Genomic DNA, 20,636 nt, shown 5'->3' on the forward strand with positions numbered 1-20,636 from the left:
CCTCTCCTCTCCTCTCCTCTCCTCTCCTCTCCTCTCCTCTCCTCTCCTCTCCTCTCCTCTCCTCTCCTCTCCTCGCTTGTCTCTTGTCCAGAAATGTTATCCAGCTTAGAAGGAGAAAGTAAATGTAAAGGTATCTTCACTACTGAAAGCCTGGGAGCTGTTAGGTGCTCCCTTGAGGAAGATGGGAGAGTTAGGACACATACAGAAGACGGATTAAGAAACTGCATGCTGCTGTGAAAGGTTCTGTGCTATCAGTTCTTGAAACTATCTCCACTGGAAGATTCCTTGTAGTTAAAGCTAGCCAAGTCTCTACACACATATCAATACCACTTCTTTGCCTATACTATATGGGAGAAAAATCAGATTGGTAAAGGTACGAAGAAGATCTGGATTTTAGGAAAGATCAAAGTTTTGGGAAGCTCTGAACACCGGGCATCCATTTTTAAACCGGTGACCCAATACACTCTCCCCCCCTGAGCAACTAGCAAGGCAGGGAGGTGAACAGCTGTGTCCTGGTGTTCTGCTTGTCTTAGTCATTTTGGAAGCAGATACCAAACTGCTCCGACCATCCCCCTCCACTCCCAGCTGCCACACGGTCAGGTCTCAACTCCCAGCTTCCATTACCCTGTTTTTAATGTCTCTGGGAAGTTATTCCATTTCTTACTGTTTGTAGTAAATAAGCTGCCCTCCTAAATCTTTCCAATACGTATTCTTCAGGAAGCAAAGACGCACAGGCTGCCATCACCTGAGAAGCAATGAAAACAGAGTCAACAATTACTGTGGATTTCATGCATCTCAGTGAAAAATAATAACAAAGAAAAAGAACCTGGGCCTGCGTTCACCACTGGAACGAACTGCTGGATGCAGATCAGAGAGAGCAGAATCAAAGTCAGCACGTCAGCCTTTCTTTTGGAAGAACAATAGAATCCATAGCCCACAGCATCTCGCTACAGACAGAGGCCTCTAGGCCGCGGGACATCAGGTTGAAGCAGGCTGGTGGCAGGGGACATATCAGACCCAAACAGGCTTGATGGGCGGGCAGGATAGCAAGGCCACTGGAGAGAAAAGAGGCAAGTAGCTGAGGGGAGACGTAGAAACACATGCTTTTCTTCACATCGGTTGCAGTCTAATTCCAACAAACCAACCAACCAACCCCCAGATCGGAAGGACCCACGCTCACAAGGAATTGCAGAAGGAACAATAAAGCTAATTTTCTGGTGGGGAAGGTGGGTGGAGAACTGCGTAACACTTTCCCTCCCTCCCATTTTCTTCAAGGGTGTTTTCCTCAGAGCTTTTCCTTGCTCTTCTCCTCCCCACAGCAATCAGCCAAGCTGGGAAGAGGAGATTGTCTCTAAGCTCAGCAGTGTGCCTTGAGCACAGAACTGGTGCTGATAGTAAACAAGTAAACACAGTTGACAGCTGTGGCAACCGCAGAGGCAAAGCCTGCCCAGGGACAGAAATGAAGGCTGTTCCGGAGGTAAGGAGGGTTTGTCTTTCTTTTCTGGTCACAGCTGTGCTTCTTCACATTACCGGCCTAGAGGATTAGGGCAGGAGGGTTTTGGAACTCTGCATCCAGAAGGGTCTTGCCCTCGTGCCACGGTGTGCGGGGATTTCCAGTTCCTCGCTCTTCCTGCTAGTCGTCCTAGTGACCATGCTCAGGCTGTGTGCAGAGAATAAAGAACTGCAAAATGGTAATAATTCTATAATAGCTTGCCAAAGTTTCCAGTGTGAGAATCAGGAAGTCTGTTGCAACAGATAATTCAGGAACAAAGTCAATGTAAATAATTCACTCTTTTCTAAAGGGTAAGAGATGAGAGCGTACATGTGGAAGACTAATAATGCTTTTCCCTTTTCAGCCAAGTGCAAGCTTTTTGCTCACTGCTCTGCCTTAGTCTGTATTTGGAAAGTAAAAGCTGAAGTGTTTTGTTACCCTAAGGAGTCAGCAGAATAGAATTAGAAAGGTACAGAAGCAGTTAGGCGGTTAACCTTTGTAAGAAGTTTACAGGAGTCAAGTAAGATGACATTTGCTTTTGACAGGTTTCTGTTAATGACTAAATAAATGGACATTTAAAAGATAGTGGACAATAGTCTTGTTTTCCCCGCCCTCCCCCACCCGCACCACCCCCCATCTGCCCCACCCCTACCCCCCCTCTTCCACTGCCTGTCCCTTTCTGTATTTTCTGTTCTGTTAGTATGTTTGTACAGGAATCACTAACACAGCGTCCAAACGTTCTCCACTATTCTGTTACTGGAGATGATAATATGTTACTAGAATGGTGAGCAGGCTGTGCATTTTCTTAGCCTTTCCTTGTGGGAAGGGAGTCTATGCTGTGCACGTCTACTTCTCGTAGGCTTTTTTTTGTAAATAGCCATGTTTCCTGCTTTGGTAGTAAATGAAATAAATATTAAGCACGGTGGCAAACACAGCTTAGCATAATCTTTAGCTGATGCATGCAAGGGAGCAGCAAAGGCAAACGAGGAAGGAATCTGGAAGCTGAGAATCGCAAGGAGGCAGGCAAGAAGAAATGGCCTGGCCAGCAAGGGCTGCAAACCCACTGCACGGAAACGTGGGGAGTAAAGCAGGCCTGGTGACGGTAGCCAAGGTGAGCCAAGAGTCTAGACCGCCAGGCAAGTCCGTTGTGAGGAGACAGACTGAAGGTGAAATCTGCTGAATGGAGTCTGCAGGTCAGGGTCCGAATCAGGGTACGTGGACAGCCATAGGTGTGGCTTCAATGCTGCTGCAGCGTAGTTCAGAGGGAGATAATGCTTGAAAACTAGAGAAGGCTGCTCCCATTCTGGGCGCCCGGTGGGCAAGATTTCTTCTGGCTTTTTTCTCAAGCTCCGAGGCACGCCAAGATTTCTCAGACAGCTTTGCTTCATCGGAGAACCAGGCTCGAGTACGGGGAGCTGAGTGAGGGCTGAGGTGAGGGCAGCGCAAGCCAGCCCCTAGCACTGGCATGTAAGAATCTCAAACTAACACTTCCCTCAGCTTTTAGACTACTAGATTTACTCCTTGTTTGCTATGCTATTTCTTCTCTGTCCTGCATCAAAGGTTTTCCATTCTCCCCTGCTTTTTCCCCTTGCACCTTCCTTTTCTTGCATTGTGCATTCTGCACAATAACAACAGAAGAAAAGAACAAAACAGAACAAAAGAACAGTAATATGTTCTTTCATGTTTCGATTATTTTGTAACTGCAGTGACTTCGATGTAATTGGTTTGGATCTAAACTGGAAAGAGCAGCCTAGCCCTGGCCTTTCAACTGCATCTAGCTCTGACACAGCAGCTTGTGTGGTGCAAAATGCTGGTGAGCAGCTCTCGAAATTTGAGCTTGCTCCAGGTTAAGACCGTAGATTGTCGTGCAGGACAGGCAGCCACTACAACAACACATACAGCTTCCTCAGTGCTTAAAGGCACAAAAGTGTCAGATAAAAGGAGAATCAAAGCAATCAAATTTGGAATGTACAGGAGGAGGAAGGAGAAGACTGTCTTGATGGCACCAGTAAGAGCTGCTAAGCTGGGATCCCTGAAGCCACCTGCATTATTTTGCATCTGTCTGGTGCGCCTCCACAGAGATCTAATCAGCAGGACGCTTGAAAAAACAAGCATTACTGAAGGCCAAGCTACACCACCGTTACAAAGAAGGCTCAAAACCAAACTCTTAGTTTTCCTTGTGGCTATCCTTTCTGAAGAGTTTGTCACGGTGAAAGGAGTAGTGAAGTTGCTGTGTGTGTTGCAGTTATCCCAGGAGAAAGGAAGAGAGGTTGCAAAGGAAAGAAGAGAGGATGCTGTCAGCATCCAGGGTGTCAGACTGGAAATCCTTTGCTTCAGACAGATGAGGAATGACTGGGTAAAACCGGCGACCTTGATACAATAGAAGACACTAAGCCAGGCAGCAAACCAAAAAACTAGAAGAGTTCAGGAATGTAAAAACCTGTAACTATAAAAGTTACAAATAAGTTTTCTTTATGACAGGAAGGTTGACCAAAAATACTGGGGAAGAAATCCAGCATCATCCAGAACTGCAAAAAGGACCTGGATAAACCCAGAAAGATCATAATCACGTCATAGGAGGACAATATTTTGCTCCTGATGCAACTAGTTGAACTGACAGCCAAGACAGTCCCATTTCCTAGAAGTCCCATCATTGACTCAACTATAGCAATTAGTAGACAAAAAGAGGAAAATAAACTGGACGTTGCAGTTCTTAAGAACTCACAAGTTTCACTCTGCTTTTCGTCGGCTCCTAAAAGCTCTAGCTATGCTAAGGAGTATTGAACCCAACTAGATGTTCTCATCACATGATCGCCTCTTTATCTCAGAGGAGAAACTCTCATATTAAGTCCTTCAGTATTTGCTTTATTCTACATTTGTGATGATAAATAGCACAGCTGCTATCTCAAAGTATGCACATATGACAAGGATTCTCTTACTGCCATTTCATATTAGAGAAAGAATTTGAATTTAAAGGGCTCAGATGCATTTTTAAGTTTGTGTTGTAATCCTCAGTCAGTTTTCACAGAGCCCTCAGAATTTATGTATGTAAAGACAGAGAAGTTTCCAAAGCCTGCAGGCTTTTTCATGTCAGGATTGCACCCCATACGTACATGTGAGGGTAGGGAAAAAAAACCATTTCTGTCTCAGAAAATGCAAGAAATGGAAGACATTTTCAGAAAGTATAGAGGGAATTAGATTTTGTACACAAACCCCCAAAATCTCTAAAAACTGCTTGAGGAGACTAATCAAATTGCTCTTGCTCAACATCATGAAGTTAACAGCATTCAACTTTCTTCACATGCGCAACTGTTTAGTAAGAATTCTCATGGTGGGCCATAGGCTTGCAGGAAAGACATTCTGAATTTGGCTTCTGCTGACTTTTCCTAAGAAAACAAAGGATATAGGTTCATCTTTACCTCTCAACCATACTTGTAAGGGCCAGCCACACGAAAGCCAAATGATGAGACAGGTATGGATTACAGGGATTAGCATCTCATTGCTGCCAGATAATTGATGGAGAAGCACAGATTTGCACTTCTAGATCCCATTCTTTATATACTCACTCATATGCTGGAGCATAACGGTCTATAGATTATTTATCCTGGCTGGAAGAAAATAAGGCTAGATCTTCCAACTTTCTCTTAGAGATTCTAACTGCTACCTAGTAGAGGAAGAAGATAGAGGGATCCCGTCTCATTTATCATGACAAAGAAACATTTCAACTGCAAGGAAATAGTTTGAAAATGATATTACCAAGACAAACTAATAATTTCTCTGCCTTGAAAAGGCACTTCAAGGAAAAGAGGACTTTGTGTAGGAGAGCATGTTTGGGTCTTTCACTTCCTTGAAGTGAAGACTGGAGCATTTTCTTTCCTTTTCTTCCTTGGTGTCTATCTTCAGTGATCAGCAGGAAACAGTGATTTTCCTTGCACTGTCAGAGGAGGAGGAGGAGATGCCATCAGACACCTTGACTCCTAACACTGTGAAATGCAGCCGTGTCTAGGGTTTTGGAGGAGCTGAGCTGTTGTTTGGTTTTTTTCCCTTTATGATTCTGATCTCAGGTAGCTGCTGTCCTGCTTTAAATGCCTGTATTTGTGTGTTATACCTGATGCCTAAATCTCCTCCCGAATTGCAGTTTCTTGATACATCACTTCTGAGTTTATGAGAAATATGCAGCATGCATTTTTTATATTAAGGAACAAAATGGATGTCCTTGCACAGGACACTCCATATTTTTATCAGGTGACTTAAAATGGTTATTATAAAGTGGGTTATCATGTTTTGCTCCTGTGCAGAGGCTTTGACAATATTATAGTTGTCACTCTATGCTTGTTCTGAACGCCCCAAATTAGAAGAATCCATTTGTATGAAGACATGAACAAGGCAATTCATAATTATCTCATCAGAGTGCTCCCCTCATCCATTTTGCTCTGCTCTGCTCTTGTGCAAAGAAAAAATACCAGATTCACCCTAGCAATTTGAAATCTGGACAAGCACAACTAATGATGTGTGGGAGAAACGGCGTAAGTGTTCATCGAGTCTGTGTCCTGCCCCAGGATGGAATGTGCATATTTTAAAAATTCTGCTTGCTAAAAGTAGGGAATTCAAACGCTTTCCAGATATAAGAAGAAGAATTTTAAGGGTTCTTTTGATGGCACAGATTTGGGTGTAGTGATAAAGCTTGAGAAGGACGTCATAAGTAGGATAGGACACTAAGGAATGAGTACAAAGGACTTTTAGAATTGAGATCACAGAGATTTCTGGAAGTAGTGCAGTAGAGTATGCGGGCAGATTTCAAAGCAGAAGTTTTGAAGTATTTTCTTGCAGAGTGTTTCTTTGTCTTGTTCAATTTGCAAATATTGCAATGCCATCTATGGTTGTCTAGGACAGCGGTCTCCAAATGTTTTTCTGTGCATGCCTATCAGTAAAAAGGTTCTAAGCATGCAACTCCCAATATAGGTGAACTTATTTACTGCTAAGTGTATAATTGCACCACTGTACATATGTACCTACTGTACTTGTTTACATTAAGAAATACAAGAAACAGAATTGAAGATGAAGTAATATTTTAATTCTTAATATAAAAAATTGTTATGAATAAAATGCTAATAATGCTCGTGAGAGTAGTGTGATTGAATATGGTTCATTCTTTTTGACAATCTCTATTGAACACTGTGATGTTCAACTCTATTGAATCCAGTGATTCAAAGGCGTGGCTGTAGTGGCTTATTTTTAATGGGTACCTCACAAATACTAAAATGAAAGAAGAGCATCCTTGGATGCAGGTACTGAATCACGGCACCCATTTTTCAATGCCATTCATCATTTATGCACAGGTTTGTGCTGAAATTCTGCTAATAATTTCTGTCTTCCCCAGTGTAAATCTGTTGTTCTTGCATACTAATCCCAGAATCACACAGAATCACAGAATTGTAGGGTTGGAAGGTACCCCTAGAGATCAATGAGATCAAAGAGCCCAACTCCTCTCTCTGCTAAAACTGCTTTCCTACAGCAGGTCACACAGGTAGGTGTCGGGATGGGACTAGAATATCTCCAGAAAAGGAGACTCCGTAACATCTCTGGGCAGCCTGATCCAGTGCTGCAATACTCTGACATTGATTAAGTTCTTCCTTGCCTTAACATGGAACTTCCCGTGTTCCGGACTGAATCAGTCAGTAAGTAACTGCCTGTAGGCCTGCAGGAAGTAAAGCTTCACAGATCCAGTCCAGTGATGCAGAAAGCATTCCTGCCATTCATTGCACAGGAAGGCACTGAATATTTGATTTCTAGTTCCCTTGCTCCCCCATTTGGCCTCCGGCCTCTGTTGTCTCAGATGTGCACAATGACACGTGCACACAAGGCACTGCATTTTTGCTAATTATTCAAGCATGGCAGTGAGACGCTTGTGTCTTCCCACTGCCGTAACAGAATTTCTTTACGTTTTTAATAATTCCTTGGCACAGTACACATCAGGTATACGGGGAAAGAGGAAGGGAATTTGTTTTCTGCTTGCAGTTGCAGTGGATGAGGGCAGTTCCCGGCGGCTCTGAGCACCGGATTCCCCGCAGGATGACAGCTTCCACTGGGAAAAACTGAACCAAGCCACCTTTTTCTGAAGACGATATTTGTGCTTCTCTCTTTGGTTTCTTTCTGAGCTGCCCCAAACGTGCAGGTCACTCTGAAAGTTCTGCCTCCTACTTATTTCCATGAAAATGACAACAGATACAGAGAGCACAATAACACCCTTTGGTAGAGCATATTCTCAGCCCCAGACCATGCTGTTTCCACATAGTCAGCACCAATAGCTATGCGTTTGTGCCCGCGATGAACAAGAGCCTGCACGCCACGCTCTTCAGAATCTGCCTGGCCATCCAGAGCTCGGCTTGTCTTTCTCATCGCTGTCAGCACGGCTGAAACACACCGCCGACTGCTTTGCTGTGTTAACGTTCAACTCTTTGGTCTCCGTAAGTGTTCAGCAAGTGTTGAAGAATGTCAGTGGTGCCATTTTTTCTGCAAGCGGGAATTCAGTTCCACTCTTTTCCTTCCTATGCTCTTCCATATCAGGCACCGTTTTGTCAGACTGCCCCTCTTCTGCCATCTGTCCCACGGTAAGAAAACGGAATGGAATCCTGGTGTGAAGGTTCAGCCTCTACTGCCGTACCAACAACCCCCACTCTTGGTACTGTGGGCCATCATAATTCAAGAGGAGGCGTTACTTTTGGAGCATCCCTCATAGATGGAAGCAGGGAACACACACAGTGAATACTGTCTTACGTAACTTGTTCCAGGCAGAAGTTACTGGGTGAAACTGTCACCTAGTCGTGTAGTTTCCTTTGCAGTCAGTGGAGAAAGTGAGAGAGAGCTTGAGAGAATGCTTCAGTTAATGCTAAGGCAGAGGTTTGAAACAAAAATTGTACTCATGACATGCCTACCATTTTTCTCTGATTAAATTACAAATGCAATGAAATTCAACCTGTCTGTAGAGAAGATCATCTCTGTGATCTACAACTTCCTGCAGTCTCGAGAATGGGACAGACCTCTCTCACTGCCCTGCACAGAAGGACTTGGGGGTCCTGGTGGAGGAGAAGCTGGACATGAGCCAGCAGTGTGCGCTTGCAGCCCGGAAGGCCAACCGTGTTCTGGCTGCCTTAAAAAAGGGGTGGCCAGCAGGGAGAGGGAGGGGATTTTCCCCCTCTTCTCGGCTCTTGTGAGGCCCCATCTGCAGTTCTGTGTCCAGGCCTGGAGCCCCCAGCACAGGAAGGACGTGGAGCTCTTGGAGCGGGACCAGAGGAGGGGAACTGAGATGATCAGAGGGCTGGAGCACCTCTCCTGGGAGGAAAGGTTGTGGGAGCTGGGCTTGTTTAGCTTGGAGAAGAGAAAGCTCTGCGGAAACCTCATTGTAGCCATTCCTATTGAGTATAATATACGATATATAGTAATACAATATATGTAATGTATAAGGTTTTTAATGTTCAGTGTAGTGAAGCACAGGAACAGATTGCCCAAAGATGTGGTGGATGTCCTGTCCGTGGGTACGTTCAACACCAGGCTGAGCAACCTGATCTAGCTGTAAACGTCCATGTTCATTGCAGGGGATTTGGACAAGAGGACCTTTAAGGGTCCCTTCCAACACAAACAATACTCTGATTTTTGATGAGGATGCAGGAGCTATTTCTTGAGAAGAGATCTGAAATTAGTGCTCGACAGGCTGCCCAGGGGAGTTGTGGATTCTCCTCCTCTGGGGACATTCCAGACCCACCTGGACACCTACCTGTGCAGCCTGCTGCAGGGGGCCTGCTTGGCACGGAGGTTGGACTTGATGATCTCTGGAGGTCCCTTCCAGCCCCTGCAATTCTGTGATTCAGTGAAATTATCACACTAACAGAATGAAGAGCCTCTAGTCCTGGTCATCCTGTTATCAGCTTTATGGGCTCCAAACAGGCTTTGATATCTTCAGGAGGTGTATTCAAGGTGATTCCGAACACCAAGAAAAGCTATGGAAGGACACGGCTCCTCATGGCAAGCTGGTTTTTAGATGCATATTTCATAACACTGTGGAACCAGCTGTATTTGGAAAAGAATGGGAAACAAAAGGCATGAAGCAAAGCCTATGGGAGAGGACTGGGCCTCCTGTTAGCCTTCTGGCACTAGTCAAAAGGGAGTTTCTAGTTGCTTAGGAAGAAGGTGTAGTGTATGACCAGTGCTAAATGTAATGAGTTGCCCATTCTTCCTTTTTTTCTGCGTGTCTCATTTTTCTCTCTCCAGACCTGGGACCAGGAGCTGGGAACAGGTCCAAAGAAAGAACGATGTCTTCAGGAGAAAAGCCAGCTGCTGTGCGCGCTTCTTCTCAGTACTCTCCTCGGTTTTGCATTACTCATCACCTACATCACGATGACTTGTGCTCTAGGTATAATGTGGAATATCCTTTTCCCTGACTCCTTACCCACCCTGTTTGTAAGGTCTGTTCCTCTCTCTGCCTGCATGGATTATTATGCTCAGTATCTGTGTGAGGGTGAGGCTTTCAGAAAGACAAAGAAGTGTAAAAAAGTACCAGCTGTAAAAAAGGCAGACTGTTCTGCCTCCTCCCTGTGTGACCGTGGGGAGATATCCCCCCGCTTGTCCTCCTCCGACTGCCATTTGATAAGCCTGGGCCCAGCTTTGTGAGAGAGCAGCATTATATTGTCAAGAAATTCTTCTTGAATTTCATCATCCTGGCTTCCAGCTTCTATGACCCTGCTCCATCTGCAGCCAGCTCCAGGAAACTGGCTCTGAAGCTGAGATTTAGAGCTTCTCTTCCACTTGTCCATCCCTGATTTCATAAGCCTACTTCCAGTTTTCTAGGACCAATCACTACTCCGATATACATAAAACTCATATTCTCCTGTGCAGTGCAGAAGCTGTGAGTGGAGGCCAGAAATTGTCAGTTATCTTTCCAATTCACCAAAAAGCTGCCTGCAGAACAGTCCGCACAAACGCTTACGTGTACAGATAGCTAAATATTGAAGCTGTGTTTAGATTGGAGGGCACACGTATCTCCTACTCCAAAACAAGCATTGTTGACAGGCATTTTTCTCCCACTGCTGTCATGTACGCTTCACTAGAGAAACTAAGGAAAAAGTTGTTAGTTTAGAACATGTCTATTTGCACTCCCTGCACCTCCTTCCACTTTAATAAACCACAGTTTGAAACCGTAGCACGAAAATCTTGCTTTGCTTTGTAAGTGGTTTATTTAATAGTAGAGCTGATCTGATGTTGATACAAGACACAGACACGAAATGAGAACATACAGCCAGGGCTTCCCAGCATTTGGGATGAAGGAGGTTATAAATCAAAGCAAGATACACCACAAGTGAGTTTTCGTCCTGTTTTGACAGATGTCATTACCGAGAAATGTTTGTTTCCCACCTTGAACATCTCCCTGCGTGTACTAAGCTCTTCTCCTTACCTTCGTTGTACCATGGCCTCCTTTTGCTTTGTGTGTTAACATCACCAGCAGCTTCTTGTTTATCACCTGGTCAAATCAGTGCGTGCTGTTTGAGAGAAAACAGAGAAAAGGCGGAGTCATCCAAGCCTTGGCTGCCGAGATAGAACCACTGGAGGGCAGGCACCACCTCTGCACGAACTACCTGTCTCTGACTGAAAGAATCTCCCTGGCAAAGTGCAAAGCAGCCTTGGTGTGAAGTCGAAGACAGAGTGTGTATTATTGCACCTTCAGCAAAAGCTCACAAGGAATTCAGCAGTCTGTACGCAGTGGAGCTTGTATCAAACAGAAATCTTATTATAGGATCCCTCTTTTTTTCTTTCTTTTTTTTTCCTCGGTTGTTGAATATGTTGTCCTCATTCTTCAGTGTCACCGCTCAGATCTCTCGTTTCCTTCCTACCCAGGATCATGTGATGCTGAACCGAGCCTTGCACTCTTGGCCGGATTCCTGAATTCTAGCAATGACACTGTAGACCCCTGTGAGGATTTCTACAAATACGCTTGTGGCAGCTGGGAAGGCAAACACTCAAGCACAGAAGTGTCACAAAACACCTCTGATGTGCTGTTGGAAGAAAACCAGCTGATATTGAAAAGGCTTTTAGGTAGGAAGAGGCCAAGCCCCACCTCACCACAGCCTCCCTTCAGGTAGGTGCAGAGCGCGATAGGCTCTGCCCGGAGCCTCCTGCAGGCTAAGCAGCCCCAGCTTCCTGAGCTGCTCCTCGTCAGACTTGTGCTCCAGACCCCTCACCCGCTTCGCTGCCCTTCTCTGGACACGCTCCAGGGCCTCCATGCCTTTCTTGCAGTGAGGGGCCCAAAACCGAGCACAGTTCTCCAGGTGCAGCCTCACCAGAGCTCGGTACAGAGGGATGGTCACTTCCCTGCTCCTGCTGGCAGTGCTATTTCTGATACAAGCCAGGATGCCACTGGCACCCGTGCACTCTTCCCAGGTGACACACCGCTGTTGCCAAAGCCTGAGTGTACCTCTCTTGGCCCTCGGCTTGCTCAGCAGGTCCTTGCTGAGCCATGCTGGATTTCTGCCTCCTCCTCTCACTTTCTTATTCAGAGGGATGGAGAGCGTGGCTTTTTTGGCGTGTTTTAATGTAAACTCTATCCGCAGATCTACAGCACTGGTGAGTGCTGCATCACTGTGGGCTTGTATTGCGATAGCTCGGCGCTGACAGCTGTTCACACATCTGGGACTGCCCTTTCAACATGCAGTGGTGCAGTGCTTTCCCTGCAGTGCCTCATGATGGGCAACAGCTGAGGTGGAGCACAGCAGCTCTGTGCTCACGTGTGGTGGAAGCACGCGGTGCACTGGTAAAGCATGGCCTACCAGGAGTGTCCCCCGTCCTCACAGGGCAAGCTCTCACGTTGGCTTCGGAACAGCAGCTACGGTCGCTACGGAGCAGCGCCACGGGGGGAACTCTGTCACCGCCCCTGGAGTGACCGAAACGCTCCGACAGAGCCCTCTTGGAAATCCACTTCTCCCAACCCGAGCGGACACGCGCGCTCTCACTGAAGGCTCCAAGGCGCAAAAGGCGTTTCGCGCAGCGAGAAACTCTTCGCGTTTTTGCAAAACCCGGCGGCTTCAGCCTGTAGAACGGAGCGCGCAGCGGGAGCGCCCGTCGCATTTCGGGCACGGAGCTCCTCGCTGCCGCTCAGCAGCGCCGCGCCGCGCCGCGTCGCGCCGGGCTGTGCTGTCGGTGCCCACGGATGCCATCCCGCTCCAGCACCGTGACTACCTGAACTCACAGTCACCCCACGACCTCAGTGCGGGCTGGGCTCGCTGGCTACGGGTAGGCACCCGGCGCACTGTGAGGTCGTGGGGTGGCTGTGACACTCCGATACCGTCACGAAGCACACAGACAGCTGGAGGTTTGCTGCGCGGTAGCTGTCGCGTTCATAGCTTTGGCATTTGCCTGCCAGAGTCCACCCAAGGAAGGACTTCCGCTGGGACATTTCCTCACAAATGATACTGGCGCCGGCTGCTGGCTGCAAGTAACAGCTGACGCGAGTGGACAAAGCTGAAGGTGTGTTCAGTACACCAAGGCCAGTCCAAATGCAAGTACACACTGCATCACTTGTTCTGCCCTTACAGTGGGGGTGGGGGGGTTGGGGGAGGGATTTATTCTCCCAGTTCCCACCTAGTGGTTTAGGGATGCAGGGTTCAGGGACGAGAGAAGTACAAGGATCCTGAGAACTCTAGCGCGCTCAGAAAGGCATCCTCGAAGAGCAGCCTTGAACGGAGTAGCTTTCCTGTAGCTGCTGTGGTACAGTTTGGTATTTGGAAGAGTAAATCTGCACTTGAAAAGGAATGGGAGAATCACAGAATCATTACGGCTCGGAAAGACGTCTCACACTGCCACGTGCAGCCCCAACCCCAGCCCCAGAGAGTCCTTCTGGAGTTAGCCCGAAGGGAATAATTACGCTATTTCAATAGTCACCATCCAGGTTGCTTTATTGCTAAACAAGCATTACGGGAGGACAAAACTGGCCGCAGCCGGGGTGCCTTTCCCGCAGGCCGCGGCCCCGCACGCCGCTTGGAAGGGCGCAGCACAGATCGGCGCTCCGGGCGGAGCCCCGGGAGGTACCGACGGCCGCCGCCCCGCACATCCCCGCTCCGCGCCGGCCCGGCCCGGCCCGGCCCGCACCTCCCCGCTGATTTCCCTCGGGCAGCCCCGGCCGCCGCCGCCGCCGCCTCCATCGCCGCCGCCGCCGAGCGGGGGGGAGGCAGAGGAGGAGCCGCGAGGAGGAGGGGAGGAAGCCGTTGCCGGGGCAGCGCGCGGCTGGGGCGGGCGTTGTGCGGGTGGCGGTAGGCAGCCCGTTAGAACGCGTGCCGTTGCTAGCGGCTTGCTTGCCGTGACGCCGCTCAGCAGCCGGCGTGCCGCACCCGGAGCCGACCCGACGCCGCGCTGCCAGGTGGGGAGACGGGCCGGGCGGGCGGGAAGCGCTTCGAGCCGAGTGGCCCCGGGCTCTGCCATCCTCCCGAGTGCCGGCACCGCCTCCGGCGTGAAGGCGATCGGCAGCTTTGGTCGCTGCCCGTCTGCTTCGCCCGTTGGCCGAGACAGGAGGCGGTGCTGGGGCTCGGCTCGGGGATCCCGAGCCTGAAGTCCGTCCCGCCTTCCTCCTCAGGAGCTGTGACACCGCTCTTTGTCATGGAAAGCTCTGCAAGCTTTTGCAAACATACAGCTTACTGTAAAAGTGTGGTCAAATCCGAACTTGGTCAGTACGGGCAAGATAGTAACTGACAGCTAATAGAAAATAAAGATGGGAGGGAGCGGGCTGAAAAATGATGCAGAACCGCAGAAGACCGACATTGCAAGGAAATAATTTGCGCTTATATTTCTTTTTACCTAGATATGAGAAAGTTGAACAGACAGAACTTGCGAAACAAGAGATCTTGCAGAAAAAGAGCAAGGCCAGGCAGAAGCTCAGCCAAGGATAGCGGTACATGGCCCTCAGCCAGCAGATGGGCATGAAGATGCTAGCAGAGCCAGAGCCAAAGAGGAGCAAGACCAACGCAGCTACGGAGCAGACAGAGCACCGGAAAAAGCAACAAGAACCAGGTACCCACAGACACCCACTCAGGGGAGAGACCCCTCCACCAGGGGCTCCTGACCCATTCCCGGGGTCCCCTCCTCAGGCAGAGGGCACCCCAGCAGCACCCGCACGCAAGGGGATCCCTCGAAATCTCGAGGGCTAAGCCCCATCTCACAGCCACGCACGGGGTCCCCTCCTCAGGTGGAGGGCACCCCAGCAGCACCCGCACGCAAGGGGATCCCTCGAAAACTCGAGGGCTAAGCCCCATCTCACAGCCACGCACGGGGTCCCCTCCTCAGGCGGAGGGCACCCCAGCAGCACCCGCACGCAAGGGGATCCCTCGAAAACTCGAGGGCTAAGCCCCATCTCACAGCCACGCACGGGGTCCCCTCCTCAGGCGGAGGGCACCCCAGCAGCACCCGCACGCAAGGGGATCCCTCGAAAACTCGAGGGCTAAGCCCCATCTCACAGCCACGCACGGGGTCCCCTCCTCAGGAGGAGGGCACCCCAGCAGCACCCGCACGCAAGGGGATCCCTCGAAAACTCGAGGGCTAAGCCCCATCTCACAGCCACGCACGGGGTCCCCTCCTCAGGCGGAGGGCACCTCAGCAGCACCCGCACGCAAGGGGATCCCTCGAAAACTCGAGGGCTAAGCCCCATCTCACAGCCACGCACGGGGTCCCCTCCTCAGGCGGAGGGCACCCCAGCAGCACCCGCACGCAAGGGGATCCCTCGAAAACTCGAGGGCTAAGCCCCATCTCACAGCCACGCACGGGGTCCCCTCCTCAGGCGGAGGGCACCCCAGCAGCACCCGCACGCAAGGGGATCCCTCGAAAACTCGAGGGCTAAGCCCCATCTCACAGCCACGCACGGGGTCCCCTCCTCAGGCGGAGGGCACCCCAGCAGCACCCGCACGCAAGGGGATCCCTCGAAAACTCGAGGGCTAAGCCCCATCTCACAGCCACGCACGGGGTCCCCTCCTCAGGCGGAGGGCACCCCAGCAGCACCCGCACGCAAGGGGATCCCTCGAAAACTCGAGGGCTAAGCCCCATCTCACAGCCACGCACGGGGTCCCCTCCTCAGGCGGAGGGCACCCCAGCAGCACCCGCACGCAAGGGGATCCCTCGAAAACTCGAGGGCTAAGCCCCATCTCACAGCCACGCACGGGGTCCCCTCCTCAGGCGGAGGGCACCCCAGCAGCACCCGCACGCAAGGGGATCCCTCGAAAACTCGAGGGCTAAGCCCCATCTCACAGCCACGCACAGGGTCCCCTCCTCAGGCGGAGGGCACCCCTCTTCCCCCATTCTTTTTTTTTCCTCTACAGGATGCTCCGCATTATGGTCCGCCGTTTTTACCATCCTCCCTCCTTCTTATGCTATTGAAGGACGTGTCTGAAGAGAAGCCGAGCAGAGATCTGCCAGCATATCTGCAGGAGCACCTGGAAAATAAACAGTTCTGCTTACCTGTGTTGTACTGCTTTTCTTTGCATCTGGGAAATCAGGCTGGATTGGGGAGGGCACTGCAGGTCTCCCCCCGCCTGCCAGAGATTTCATGCGCTCCCTAAGTGCAGCCCCCAGCCAAGCAGCAGCACCCTGGGAATCCTCAGCCTCAGCTTCGAGCTGGGGGACAAGCAGGGGCTCAAGAGCTGAGTGGGGCCCCAGGGAACCGAGAACTGGTACGGGAGCACTGGGGGGTTCCACTATGTGCCATGGACCACCGACACTTCGCTTAGCAGAACAGAGCACTTCACACTGTTGGGCAGCTTCTGCCGTTTCTTGCTCACAACCTCCAGCAGCTCCCAGCTGCATCACTGCATATTCACTGCTGCTGGAGGAGGGCAGGCAAGATGCAGCCGCCCCCAGGATGCCGTGTCCCCAGGCGGCCCCTACCCTCACAGGAGCAGGGAGGTGCCCCAAAGCAGGAAGCAGCACCTGGCCCCCAACTCCTGTTAGGAAGTGCTGCCCCTGCACCACTGCTCCCCGTGCCTCTCATTTCCCATCGCAGCTGCTCCATCTTCCTGGTGAGCAGTAGGCGTGTGCCTTCAGCGCTGGAAGACAAGAACAAAGCTGCTGGGTGGGGGCCCAACTTCGGGGGGGAACGTGGCATCGAGCACCCCGTCACCCCCCACACAGGAGGAGGGATGCGGGAAGTGCTTTTGTCCTCTATCTGGCACCCAGCCTCAGCCACAAGCCCCATCCAAAGGGCTCCAGAGACTGGTGATGCAAGGACAGGAATCACCTCACTGTGGAGCTGGGAAGGGCTTTGCTGCACTCCACTCCTCACTGCAGCCCCAGACCTGCGCAATGAAGAACTCTGTGAGCCACCTGTAGTGGGATGCTGGGCTGGCAGCCGATGCACCACGGTGTTTATGATTTTACCTCTGACTGGATATTTGCTTACACCCGCTGTCACCATAGAGGTCACCTCATATAGCATCTTCTCGGTGAAGAAGTGTGCTGTGGTAGCCCTCAAAGGCCTTTTCTAGGTGTATGTTGTCATCTGGTCTCTTCCTGAGGAGGTCTCTGTTGCATTTCTGACACTTGCTAGTTCTGATAGATCTCTGCTCTCTTAAGTTCTTTCCTAGAGTCAAGTCGAGTCGAGTTGAGTCTAGAGTCGAGTCGCATATGATAGGATAGGATAGGATAGGATAGGATAGGATAGGATAGGATAGGATAGGATAGGATAGGATAGGATAGGATAGGATAGGATAGGATAGGATAGAAGGGTGGTGAGGAGAGGACTGGAGAGGAGAGGAGAGGAGAGGAGAGGAGAGGAGAGGAGAGGAGAGGAGAGGAGAGGAGAGGAGAGGAGAGGAGAGGAGAGGAGAGGAGAGGAGAGGAGAGGAGAAGAGGTGGAAGGTTCCTATGAAAACCATGTACTTAACTGGCTGAGAGCTAACAAAAAGATGAAGCATATTAATAAGCACATTGTCCAAATGTTCCTCAAAAACTGGCAGTCATGGGACATGAACTGCCTCACTAGGAAGCCTCTTCCAGTTTTCAACCACCTTCACTGAACATACGTTTTTCCTGCTGTTCTGTCTGAACCTCCCATGTCATATCTTTGTGCTGTTCCTTTGTGTCCTTTCATCTGTTAGAAGGAAGAAGTAAATGGCACCTCCCTCTCCATTTCCCTTCGGGAAGTTTTAGAGACAAATAAGGGTACCTCCTTTCATCCCTACCGGTCAGCCAGAACATCCTCAGCTTCTCCTCACACGACATGCCTTCCAGCACTTTTACCAGCTTTGATGCCCTCCTTTGCATCCATTTAAGTGTCTTAAACATTCCCTCTATATTGTGGAGCACAGAACTGCACACAGTATTTAAGATGAGGTTGCACCAGCACTAAATATAGCAGAAGAATTGCCAGCCACAGCGGGCTGTGCTGTGTTTAACATAGCCCAAAATGTTGTTTGTTCTTTTGGCTGTCAGGGCACAGTGCTGGCTCATAGTTGAACAATTTCTCCAGAAGGATGCTGTGAGAGATGGTCTCAAATGTCTTATTAAAATCCAGAAAGACTACATTCGCTGTCTTCTCTTCATCCACTAAGCCAGAGACCTTATAATAGGAGATCAGAGTACTAGGGCAGGACATTCCCTTCATGAACTCCTGTGGACTGTGCCTGATAAAGGCTTGGTTCTTTAAGCATCTTCCAATAGCAGATAATATCCTGAACTTTTCCAGGGCCTGAGGTTAGACCAGCAGGTCTGTTTTCCGGCTCCTCTCTCTTGTTGATCAGTGTAACACTGTCTAGGTTCAAGCCAGCAGTGGCCTCCCGCGACCTTTGGCAAATTGGTGGAAAGGGTCCAGGTCTAACATCTCTTAACTCCCTCAGCACTCTAGGATGAATCACATCAGGCCCTATAGACTTATGAACACTGAGCTCATATAACTGTTTCTTCACAATTTCAGTGGCCGCAGTTGGGAAGTCACTGCTCTGCTGGTCATGGTCTTCAAATTCAGGGGACTCAGCAGCCCAAAACCTATCACTGATGTTAAAAACAGGCTAAAATACAACAAACAAGCAAACAAACAAAAACAAGAAAAAAACCACCACATTAAATGCCTCAGCCTTTTCCTTATGCTACTATAAAGGATGCAGAAGGTGATGTTTCCTCTCCTAAGTCATTACAAAGCATATCAGCATTGCCTACTGCAGCTGAAACTGTTTACGATTTCCACTGGAGAACATCCTCTTGAGTCACATTCTGCTGTAACAGCACTGGTTCAACAGTTCAGGAGAAAAGTCAAATTTTTATGGAGAGAATCAAGATGTTAAAACTTTAATTTACTCCAAAATTATTGTCTTTCTTTGCCGAGCATGTGGATTTATTGCATATGGTACGCTATCTCTGCCTGTGTTCCGAGAGAATTTTTACCAAGAATTTCATCCAAAATTAGTTGACTCTCACTTCACAAAAAATTGTTTATCTGTGGTCATGAGCTGAAGCTGAGTAATTCAGACACTGTAGTCATATGCCTTTTCAGGCATACTTGCTTTCATCCAACAAACTCAGGGTAGGGACAAAGCACATATTTATCCGGCAGCAGTAAGCCATGTAAGCACACCCTGTATTTTCCACGCTATCAGTTGGATATGCATCAGTATGGATATGGATCAGTCTTCATTCTGTCAGGTGCCACCAGGCAGTGGAATGTCTCTATATGCATCTGAGCTTTGAGAAAAGTCTGTCTTGGAGGAGACTGCATGTTTGCATGCATGTTTTATTGAATATACAACCTCTAGAACTCAGAGAATCTAGAGAGCTAAATACGTATGCATGTATACACGTGCTTACGGTGCTTTTACATTGTGAAGTTGTTTTCTCCTAGTAACGTGCAAATTTATTTGAAGATACTCTTATCAACTATGGAAAGAAAAGACAAAAAGTTTCTCTGTAAACTTTTTCTAATCACTGAGGAAGGAAGAGGGCTTGGCAGTACATGTAGGAATGACGGCACGTGTAATCCTTATCAACTGGTTCCCTTCTTATCTGTGCAGCACAGACGACAGCTCTGCTCTCCCGAGTTCACAAGCTAGTCAGAAGGCCTCTAGCTTTTTGCTCTGTGACAAAATCCCTGACTCTCCTCTCCTCTCCTCTCCTCTCCTCTCCTCTCCTCTCCTCTCCTCTCCTCTCCTCTCCTCTCCTCTCCTCTCCTCTCCTCTCCTCTCCTCTCCTCTCCTCTCCTCTCCTCGCTTGTCTCTTGTCCAGAAATGTTATCCAGCTTAGAAGGAGAAAGTAAATGTAAAGGTATCTTCACTACTGAAAGCCTGGGAGCTGTTAGGTGCTCCCTTGAGGAAGATGGGAGAGTTAGGACACATACAGAAGACGGATTAAGAAACTGCATGCTGCTGTGAAAGGTTCTGTGCTATCAGTTCTTGAAACTATCTCCACTGGAAGATTCCTTGTAGTTAAAGCTAGCCAAGTCTCTACACACATATCAATACCACTTCTTTGCCTATACTATATGGGAGAAAAATCAGATTGGTAAAGGTACGAAGAAGATCTGGATTTTAGGAAAGATCAAAGTTTTGGGAAGCTCTGAACACCGGGCATCCATTTTTAAACCGGTGACCCAATACACTCTCCCCCCCTGAGCAACTAGCAAGGCAGGGAGGTGAACAGCTGTGTCCTGGTGTTCTGCTTGTCTTAGTCATTTTGGAAGCAGATACCAAACTGCTCCGACCATCCCCCTCCACTCCCAGCTGCCACACGGTCAGGTCTCAACTCCCAGCTTCCATTACCCTGTTTTTAATGTCTCTGGGAAGTTATTCCATTTCTTACTGTTTGTAGTAAATAAGCTGCCCTCCTAAATCTTTCCAATACGTATTCTTCAGGAAGCAAAGACGCACAGGCTGCCATCACCTGAGAAGCAATGAAAACAGAGTCAACAATTACTGTGGATTTCATGCATCTCAGTGAAAAATAATAACAAAGAAAAAGAACCTGGGCCTGCGTTCACCACTGGAACGAACTGCTGGATGCAGATCAGAGAGAGCAGAATCAAAGTCAGCACGTCAGCCTTTCTTTTGGAAGAACAATAGAATCCATAGCCCACAGCATCTCGCTACAGACAGAGGCCTCTAGGCCGCGGGACATCAGGTTGAAGCAGGCTGGT

At 49.1% G+C, this 20,636-nt stretch overlaps 1 protein-coding gene, 2 long non-coding RNA genes and 1 pseudogene across 8 annotated transcripts; 1 reads left to right on the top strand and 3 right to left on the bottom strand.

The window, feature by feature from the left end:
• Positions 1-37: 37 nt before the first annotated feature.
• LOC149919783 (uncharacterized) lies at positions 38-958 on the bottom strand. Its single transcript, XR_016470763.1, has 2 exons — positions 827-958; positions 38-745 (listed from the first exon to the last, which is right to left on the bottom strand). It is a non-coding gene; the product is annotated as an uncharacterized LOC149919783 (long non-coding RNA).
• On the top strand, positions 716-14,842 carry LOC149919784 (neprilysin-like). 6 transcript variants are annotated; one of them, XM_090149591.1, is made up of 6 exons: positions 716-1,226; positions 1,320-1,477; positions 9,761-9,902; positions 11,381-11,621; positions 12,094-13,006; positions 14,334-14,808. In XM_090149591.1, the coding sequence occupies exons 2-5, from the start codon at positions 1,460-1,462 to the stop codon at positions 12,152-12,154; spliced, it is 462 nt and encodes a 153-aa protein (XP_090005717.1). In that variant the 5' UTR covers positions 716-1,226; positions 1,320-1,459; the 3' UTR covers positions 12,155-13,006; positions 14,334-14,808. The 6 variants fall into 6 exon arrangements, 3 of the variants coding, with proteins under 3 accessions (XP_090005717.1, XP_090005713.1, XP_090005704.1); XM_090149587.1 differs by having other exon boundaries at positions 12,334-13,037; positions 14,334-14,807; XM_090149578.1 differs by having other exon boundaries at positions 12,334-13,006; positions 14,334-14,806.
• Positions 3,257-5,074, bottom strand: LOC149919785 (taste receptor type 2 member 40-like; annotated as a pseudogene).
• A 1,747-nt stretch (positions 14,843-16,589) lies between the features above and the next one.
• On the bottom strand, positions 16,590-17,293 carry LOC149919786 (uncharacterized). The gene is made up of 2 exons (XR_016470778.1): positions 16,895-17,293; positions 16,590-16,812 (listed from the first exon to the last, which is right to left on the bottom strand). It is a non-coding gene; the product is annotated as an uncharacterized LOC149919786 (long non-coding RNA).
• Positions 17,294-20,636: the final 3,343 nt, after the last annotated feature.

The sequence above is a fragment of the Phasianus colchicus genome, chromosome 1 (assembly GCF_987193195.1).
Source record: "Phasianus colchicus chromosome 1, bPhaCol1.hap1.1, whole genome shotgun sequence".
In the NCBI taxonomy this organism is placed as follows: domain Eukaryota; kingdom Metazoa; phylum Chordata; class Aves; order Galliformes; family Phasianidae; genus Phasianus; species Phasianus colchicus.

Excerpts from the sequence above, each read along its gene's own strand:
- LOC149919784 (XM_090149587.1), top strand. Across the intron at positions 9,903-11,380 it reads CACGATGACTTGTGCTCTAG|GATCATGTGATGCTGAACCG; the intron begins GTATAATGTGGA and ends CTTCCTACCCAG. Across the intron at positions 11,622-12,333 it reads TCACCACAGCCTCCCTTCAG|GGCAAGCTCTCACGTTGGCT; the intron begins GTAGGTGCAGAG and ends CCGTCCTCACAG.